General features: G+C 47.0%; 1 protein-coding gene across 1 annotated transcript in view; it reads right to left on the bottom strand.

Annotated features, from left to right (window-relative positions):
- Positions 1-219: 219 nt before the first annotated feature.
- LOC138527328 (transcription factor E2F5-like) overlaps positions 220-9584 on the bottom strand; it is a 315036-nt gene continuing 305671 nt past the window's right edge. Inside the window, exon 7 of the mRNA XM_069638381.1 lies at positions 220-2820. Within this exon, the coding sequence (XP_069494482.1) occupies positions 2726-2820 (95 nt within the window). The 3' untranslated portion in view covers positions 220-2725. The remainder of the gene's footprint in view (positions 2821-9584) is intronic.

Raw genomic sequence — 9584 nt, 5'->3', positions numbered from 1 at the left:
CTAGACTCAAGGTAATGAAGGTTACTTGTAGGTAATTGAGCCATTTCTTGGAAGGGGAATTATTTCAGGTCTCACTCTGCAAACAAAGAAAAACCAGCAAACTGTTCAGAATCAATATGAAAAACAAGAGTGAACGGAGGGCGATTCATTAATTGACAATACATTCTCTGTTTTGTACAAGTTTATTAAAAACATCTGTGTATATAGATACTTTGGCACTTCCTCTGTGCTGGCTACATTTTTCATTAAGTGTCAGTGATACAATTTTCAATATGAAGGTTTAAAAAAAAAGAGAAAAATCGAAAATGTACAGTTTAAGATCCTTAAAAGCTTCCTCAACTACAAACCAACCCTGGGTAGATTACTTGATTAAATGGTATAGGACTATATACATGTTTAAGTGCTCCGCAGAGTATTCCACTGCGTACCTCCTTTCTCGAGTTGACAAAGATACACACAGATTTAGATCAGCAGTGGCTTAGGTTGAGAGTGAAATGAATGGTTTTAGGGGTTCCGATAATGCACAAAGGTATACAATATCCCAGCAGCCTCTTGGGCAAGCTGAACACCCAGGGCCATGGAGGGGAACAGTACATCAAAAACAATTTATGAAGATCTGGGGACGAGGCAGAATCTTCCATGAGATACAGGGATAGAACAGTTCCTGTTGGTACCATCGCTTTCTTTGGTCTTTAGGCAACACCTCGTCCACTAGCCTGGCCTGGGAACTCCTCTACAGCAGATCATCCGGGATAGCTCCCTCACCACCCCATTATACTGCATCGCATACATACACGTTTTGTACTTTTAACTGACAGTAGAGCCCCTGACAGTGCACTACATCTCAAGAACAAAGTGCGATTGAAGAACAAGCTGTGTTTTGACATGGATTGGTTTTGGAAAGTCTCCAATTAGAAAGACAGCAGGAGATCACGACTCTCCTACCTATGCTGGAGTTCAGCAATGGTACAATACAGGGGTAGGAGATCTTTAAAATTGTCCTTCCTTTGGATAATTCACACATTTTTTGTTCACCTTGTTCAGTATCAATTCGACTTTCTTTACCCTCAATGCCTTTGTATCTTTTGCACACGCCTATACACATTTTATAGCCCTATGCATCATACATGTACACATATTGGATCTGGTTAGGACTGATCACTCCAGTCATAGTCCACACATTCTCAAGTGCTCATACACATATGACCAAAAGAAAACACCACCAACAAACAGCGACTACCTTGGTTAAAATAGGCACAATTAAAAACAATGATGTACAAAGCATTCCTAATTTTTGAAAAATAAATATCTTCATAATGTGCCACTGTTCACATTTCTATTCAACAACTCTCGTGAGTACGAGAGTGTGTGGTACGACATGAGAGAGACGTGATAACCACATCCAATATGTGTACATAGGATGTATCGGGGTATAGAGATACAAAGGAATCAATGTTAAATAAAGTCAAATTGGTATTAAAAGTGAAGGTGAATAATCAAAAGGAGGCCATTTTGAAGATACCCTACTAATGTATTGTACGATTGTTTTTTGAAACTTCATCACACATAGGAGAGGATGTGGGGTTTTCTCCTCAACGGAGAGTAGCCATTATCTTTATGGCATCAATGTGCCAAATGAAATGTTGGCAATCGACATCCAACCTATACTGAGCTTCACCTTTCTGGGGGGGGGGGGGGGGGAAACTGCTGAACCGGCGAGCCTGACACCACTCTGAAACTTTGGAAGAATTGGTGAGATGGTGTATTGGGATATTATCCCCTGCCTACAGGAGAGACTTATCACAATCTGCTACAATGATTGCTGCTAATATGAATAATTATCATTCGTCAAACACTTGCATGTGGACTATTGGTCTTGAAAGCCACCGATAGCCTAACACCACCATTACAGTATCCAATCAAAATCTTTTTGGATAATGTCCCAATACACCACCACACCAATCCAGATTTCGTTTAGCACACCAACAAAAAAAGACTTGTGAATTCACTGTGTACTTAAACATTTCAAGTGAAGTGCGGGGTTAATCGGTGCTATATTAGAGCGAGGGTCATTCGTTACTCAATGATGACAATGCTTCTGCTCATGGAAGAGAGAGTTTTACCCACTGCTAGTCACATACGATAAAGCTTTTGGAATGTGCACAAAACAAAGATATTAAAATCATGAAGTAAAATACATTAGTAAAGCCTCTCAATCACCCTTCACAGAAGGGAACGGCAGTCGCAGAAAGGAAAACCCACATTGCTTTACAATAATTGGTTGAATTTAGACGTTAGCCAATTTGGCGGGTTACTTAGTTCATATTGCAGGGTGACATTATCAGATGTACTCTCTAGCCCCCCCAACCCCCCTCAGAACGCGGAGGAGGCTGCACATGGGCATGCAATGGAATGAGGTTCAGTTAGCCTGACTCGCTTGGGGACAGCCTTCGGGTCAGGAAGATCTTTGGCCATCCGAAGACAGCAAGGCTTTAGGTAGAGCAGCTTCCCTCATGTGACAGAATAATTAGTATGGACATTCCGTCCTCCAATCACATATCCGAGACTTGGGGTGGACTGGAGGAGTGTTTTTCAATGTAATCTAGTAACCAAGTAAACATTGATGAAATAAGTTATACATTCAGTGCTTTAAAGATTTCAGTTAAGTGCATTCTTCCTTGAGGTGCATCAGAGCGTAAGTAATGGGTATTTAACCATTTTAAATCTACACATTGAGAAGATTGCAGACTCCATCATAGTCATCCACGTTGAATTTGGCGCCATCTCCAGTGGTCGGCGAATGCGGCAGGTGAGGAAATACTGGAAAAAACAAAACAGAATTAACAACAGAAAAGAGGCTAGACAGCTCAAGGTAGGTTTGGTTCTGGTGGGCTTTTGCTTCCTCTAGAGGTTTTTAATCTTTTGAAAAATCCCACCCTCCTAGCTGGTACTGAGGAACATTTTCTCTCACAAATGGTGCTGAGGGAGCACCATTCCATTAAAGTGACACAAAGCTGCGATGCAAGGCAAGCTGGAAATGATATGATATGGCATTTATAACGCGCCTATACACAAGTCTGTCAAGGCGCGAAGCGGCAAGGGAGGGGGAACAGAGAAGACAGCGATCGTACTAGGCTAAGTGTCATTCAGATCGAACAAGAGCAGAGGAAGGGGGAGGAGGAGAAGTGCAGGTGGGAGTAGGGGTGGGGACAGTGCAGTAACAGGGGTAATAGAATAAATAAAACAATAAGAGAAGTAGGGCCAGCTGGTGGCAAGAGTAAGTGCAGACATCAGGTGTCAAGTGCTGGTGGGGGACCGTAGGGATACAGAAACAGTCCCCAAGTGCGGGGGTTGCCAGGGAGGCAGTGCAGGTGTGTAACTGGCGGGGGAGGGGACCTGGGCCTGAGATCAGAGGGTAGCCAGTTTACCAGTACAGATTCAGCCAGGAATTCAGCAGGGGAGAGGAGGAGAGAAAGCAGAAGCAAAGAGGAAGATTTCGAGGTGCTTCCGGAACCGGAGATGGTTCTCCTCAAGTTTCAAGGAGGCAGGGAGGCTGTTCTAGAGGGAGGTCCCAGCCGAAGAAAGATCTACCACCAACTCGTTCCTTGGAGAAGTGACTGACCCTGAGGGAGTTGGAGGCGGATGAGCAAAGAGCTAGAGAAGGAAGATTTAGGAAGAGAGAGTTGAAGGTATTGAGGCCCCAGGCCCCAGAAGGCCTTGTGGAGAATGCAGAGGGTTTTGAACTTAATCCTCGCAGCCACTGGGAGCCATTGCAGAGATTTCAGCCCTGGAGAGATATGATCCCTGAGCTTGAGGCCAAGGACAAGTCTTGTATTCCTGTTCTGGATGAGTTGCAGAGGGAGGAGAGAAGAAGCAGGCAGATTTAGAAAGAGGCTGTTGCAATAGTCCAGTCTAGGGAGAACAAGAGCTCTGGAGACAGTGAGCTTTTGGGGGAAGGAGAGGAAAGTAAAAATACCTCTGAGGAGGTGCAGCTGGTAGTGTGACTTCTTAGAGACGTCCGATGTGAGGAGAGAAGGAGAGTGTGGAGTCGAAGAGGACGCCAAGGTTTTTAGCCTCGCAGGTGGGAGCAGGAAGAGGGCCAAGAGGCCGGCCAGAGAGTGACAGGAACTTCATCAGCAAGCAGTGTCTTTGATACTGACCACCACTAGCCCATCAATTCCTTGGGAACCCATTCCTTAGATGTTACACCCCTGCACTGGCAACATCCCGAGCAAACAGGAGAGGTGAGCTGGCAAGAAGGATTCAGCAAAAGAAACCAAGTATTTATGAGAACCAAGATTACACCCCAAGATGCACGCCTTTCCTGCAGATGCTGTGTGTTCTGAAAGAGGTCTTCCGTGCTTCTACATCAAATAAGCACTCTTACATCCTACCGTACCCGGGCTTCTTTACAGCTGCAATACAACCATCTACGAGTAAAACGTTCTGTCTTTTCTGTTGATTTTTCAACACATGTGTACTATGTGCTATACACTACTACAATACAATGAAAAACAAGATTAAATCCTCACACTAAAAATGACAAAGTGCTCTCCTGCCTATCTATATTTTAAACCATTATGCAAAATATCACACTGGATCTTCTCAGTTTCTAATTTAGTGTATTTATTTGAAACGCGCTCCGAACCCTGGGGTAACTGGGCCCACGAACTTAATGACATGCATTACTTACCGTAAAAGCATTTCTGATGATTGTATCTGCTAAGATTCACATGCTGTGCATATAGTCCGATATCCAGTGGTAACCGCAGAATATTGCATCTAGTCTTTCGAGAATCGAAAAGGGAGGTCGACATAGGCCTGCCTGTAACACTATCCCTAACGTGACATGTAGTGTACCCAAAATCCCTCAAGCGTCGAGGTCCCTCCGATTGTATTTTTCTGCTGTAAGGGTGCCTTATGACTATCGTGAGCGAGTACAGAAAGAGAGAAATAGTAGCAAGATGTCCATGTTCCTTCCATCAGACCAGGGAGGAAGGGTGGGCGCATGTGAATCTAAGCAGATACAATCATCAAAAATGCTATTACGGTAAGTAATGCATATCTTCCGATGCTCGTTAATCTGCTTAGAATCACATGCTGTGCATAGACTAGCGAGCAGTACCCGGAGTTGGAGGTGGGTTGTGAGAAGGAACAGTAGTGAAAAGATGTCTTAGTACTGCTTGTCCCACCTGAGAATCAGACCTACAATAAGTGTATAGGCAATAGTGTTTTGTAAAGGTGTGTACAGAACTCCAGGTTGCCGCTTTGCAAATGGACCCTAGGGGAACATTTGCAATGAATGCTATGGAAGCCCCCGTGCCTCGAGTAGAGTGCGCTCTAGGCTTGAAGGGCAGTTCTCTCTTAGCAAGAGAGAAACAGAGTGTGATGCATTTGACAATCCACTTTGAGATAGATTTGCAGACAGGGTCTCCCTCTCTACCCTCTGCCAATGAAACTAAAAACTGATTAGTCTTTCTTAGTGGTCGAGTTCTTTCCATGTAAAACATGACTGCCCTGCGTACATCTAGTGTGTGCAGGCTCCTCTCCCCCACAATTGAGGGGTTCTGAAAGAATGTTGGTAGTTCTATGGACTGGTTCACATGGAACTTAGGCGCAACCCTAGGGTGAGTGCGCAGAACCACATTATCTCTATACTGTAACAAAGGGGTCTAGAACTGAGAAGGCCTGTAGTTCACTGACTCTCCTTATGGAAGTGACATCTATTAAAAAGGCAGTCTTGTAGGTAAGATCCTTGAGACTTGCTTTATGCATGGGCTCGAACTGAGACCCCATAAGTCTAGTCAATACCACATTTAGGTCCCATCCAGGAGCCGGGTTAGAAAGGGGAGGGTGAATTCTCTTTACTCCCTCCATGAAAGCCTTAATAACTGGTATCTTCCACCACGCCACATTCTGTTGCGATGTAGTGTAGACTGAAACAGCAGCTAAGTGAACTTTTAGAGAGTTAAAAACCAGGCTTGAGTCTAGTAAATGAGTCAATGCGGTTGATGCTCTTGGAATTTCACCAGATGACAAAACGCTTCCACTTACTGGAGTAGCAATATCGTGCGTTAGGTTTCCTTGCCTCTCTGAGTATGTTACGCTCACCTGATATCCACGGGGACGCCACCCAGCCAGTTGGTCGTTGGTGCCCTTCCCAATGGTTCCCTGGTGTGGTCTCGGTGTCGATGGGATTCCGCCTGGAAATGAAGAGTATATTAGGACTGGGCGACCAAGGTAAGTTTTCCCCCACCTCCCTTGTGTTTCCAGCCCCTCCAGGTTCTCTTCTCACCTGGTTGTCGGAATCAGTGGGCTCTCCGTCCTGCTCTCTGGCCAGAGGCGCGTTGTCTTTTGTGGGCGCGGGCGGTCCAGTTACTTCCACTGACTGCTGCCCTTGTAGTGTCTTTCAGGTAGGTCTTATTGCGATTGATGGCGTCGTAATTTTTGCATGCCTTTTCTCTGTTCTAAATGTCTCTTTTTTATCTCCCTAGGAGCGCGGAGTGTCCGCTTGGAGAACTGGATATGCTGGTTCTCACCGGGAGATGATGGCGTGCTATAGCGCTATGATGCGGTAAGGAGGCACTTTGCGTAGCGCAGCAATGTCTTGTCCTCACTGACCTGTGCTTTTCTCTTTTTGTAGGTCGCTGTGAATTCCCAGTGCAGATGGAGTTCCGGAGCTATGCAGGCCGAAAAGCAAACAACCAGGTAAGACTTTAAGCGCTTTGTGGTTGTAATGTCTCCACTACCTCCTTTAATGATGTCCTTCTCCTTTTCTCAGGTCCTTCGATCTGGGCGGTGAACTCCACCAACAGAGCTGCGAGCAGTGAAGGATGATGAATGCAGGTAAGATTCAGCTGCTAACGATATTCTTGTTTTTTCTGCAGGTCCGGAATTCATCAGGCTCGTGAGAAAGCTGGACACGGTGAGCGTCACGTTGCTAGAAGCAAAGTAACACGAAATGTGTTGTCTTGTTCGGGTGTGGTTTAAATAGCCACTGTAAAGTAGTCCAGGTAAAGTAGTCCCTAGACCACCACACCCAAAACACTAGACCGCATAGCTTGGTTCTAGGAATCACGCTATGTGGATGCCTCCATGTTGGCTGAAAGCCTAAATAAAGTAGTTCCTCAAGCAGATGTCTTTCCTTACTTATGAGCCTGGTGCCAAAGGCGCCAGGACTGGCCCCAAGAGGGCCTGAGAAGTGGATGCCAGGCCTTATTAGTGATCCGAGCCCTGATTCCACCTGGCCAATGGGCTTGCCAGTGGGGATCAGGGCTGAGGGTCGTGACAGAGTATGTCCATACATCTCTAAAGGAAGTTGTAGGTGCCCAAACTCTATGACCTCAGGAGCCAGGCCGCTAAATTCAGTGTTTGCGGGCATGGGTGAAGCGTCTCCCCCATGTTGTACAGGCAAGGCAGTTTCATTGGAGGAGATGGGGATATCTCCATCAGATGAGCGAACCAGGGTTGGCGGGCCCACATGGGGGCCACCAATATCATGGTGACTGGTTCCTGGTGCATTTTGTGCACTATCTTGTTGAGTAGGGGAGTCGGGGGGGGGGCAAAAGCGTAAACAAATTTCCCTGACCATGTGATCCAGAGTCCGTTCCCCATGGAACGGTTCTGGGGGTACCTGTAGGCGTAATCTTGGCATGGAGCGTTGTCCAGCATTGCAAACAGGTCGATCTCTGGGAAGCACCATTCTGCGAAATCGTTGGAGACCACGTCTTCGTGTAATCGCCATTCGTACTCCATGGGTAGTGGGAAATCTCTGCGGAGTACGTCTGTCAGAAGATTGAGTTCCCCTGGAACATGGTGTGACAACAGGAACATGTGTTTGAGAGCCCACTTCCAAATGTTCTGGGACAGTTTTGACAGCCCTGGAGAGTGAGTGCCCCCTTGTTTGTTCAGATAGTAAATGGCCATGGAGCTGTCTATAAGGATAGGACCGTCTTTCCTTGCAGTTGTGTCTGAAAGGCTTTCAGAGCTTTGAATCTTGCTAATAGCTCCAACAGATTTATGTGGTTGGATGCAACTTCTGAGGACCAGACTCTCTGCGCCGTTTGCTGAAGCAGGTGAGCCCCCACCCCGTGAGATATGCGTCTGTAGTGAGATTGGCTTCTACTGCAGGGCTGGTAAAGAACTTTCCCTTCAAGAGGTTTTCCCTCGACCATCACTGCAGAGAGAGAACGAGGGCTGGCGAGACGACCACTAGATCGTACCATAGTCCGCTGGCCTGACACCACTGGCTGTTGAGCCACTCTTGCATTGGACTCATGTGCAACCGCACTTGAGGAACCAAAAAAATGCATGACGCCATCATTTCTAACAGTCGCATAGCCTTGCGTACCGTCACCTCCCGACTGTCTACATATTGAGGGATTTGAAACATGTTTTGGACCCTCTCGTTGCAGGGGAATACGAGGCCGTCCTTTGTTTGAATTCAAGCAGCTAGGAACTGTTTGACTTGACTGGGGTCTAAGGAACAAGTTACTTACCTGTAACTGTTCTCCAGCATGGGTCTGGCATGGATTCACATACTCATGAATATTCCCCGTCAGCCTGGGAATCCTCGGTAAAGAAAAAATCAGTATCAGTTTTGTTTCTGATCTGTCTTTCTTAGTAGTAACCAATCAATGGCCCCCAGCCAATGACAGCCCCGCCCCTGGCAGCCATCCTCAGATTTGGTAGCACGTAAAGTGGCAGCATGACCAAGTGAAGAGCCGCAGAGGGGTAGGAGGGAGGGTTCGCATGTGAATCCATGCCAGACCCATGCTGGAGAACAACAGTTACAGGTAAGTAACTTGTTCCTTCTCCAGCATGGGGTCTGGCATGGATTCACATGCTCATGAATAGAAGAATAGATAGCAGTACACACATGCACAACCACTGGAGGTGGCAAAGCCTCAATATTAAGCATCACAAACTCAAAATTTAGCAACTCTTACCTCCTCACCAGGCCCACCTTCAGGCAAACAGGTTGCGCAGCACTGCTTGGCCGACTCTGGACTCCTCCCTGGAATTCCGGTCGACGCAGTAGAATCTCGTGAAGGTGTGCGTCGACTCCACGTAGCAGGCCTGCAGATGTCCAGCAGGGGCACACCAGACAAGAACGCCATGGTAGCAGCGATCGCTCTGGTTGAATGGGCTCTCAGACGGCCGGGCAACGGTCAGTTTGCCAACCAGTGACAGTGCATGATGCAGCCGGAGAGTCATCTGGAAATGGAAGCCCTCGAGAGGGCCTTCCCTTGGTTCACAGGTCCAAAGTTCACCAACAGCTGTGACGTCTTCCGAAAACTCTCTGTGCGGTCCACGTAGAACGTCAGCGGTCTAGCTACATCCAGCGAGTGCAAAGTTCTCTCGGCCGGCGACAAAGGCGACGGGAAGAAAACTGGTAACACCAAGGGCTCATTGAGGTGTAAGTCTGACGGCGCCTTGGGCATAAAGGAGGGGTGCGTCCTCAGCACCACCCTCGTCTCGTGAAAAGTCAAGTATGGAGGCTTGCAGGATAGGGCCTGGATCTCTCCCACTCGTCGTGCGGAGGTGATGGCCACAACAAATGCTGTCTTCCACGACAGGAACTT

This window comes from Ambystoma mexicanum, chromosome 14, assembly GCF_040938575.1.
Source record: "Ambystoma mexicanum isolate Mex_15411 chromosome 14, UKY_AmexF1_1, whole genome shotgun sequence".
Lineage (NCBI taxonomy): Eukaryota > Metazoa > Chordata > Amphibia > Caudata > Ambystomatidae > Ambystoma > Ambystoma mexicanum.
Note: the sequence above shows the minus strand (reverse complement) of the source record. Positions and strands in the feature narration are given on the sequence as shown.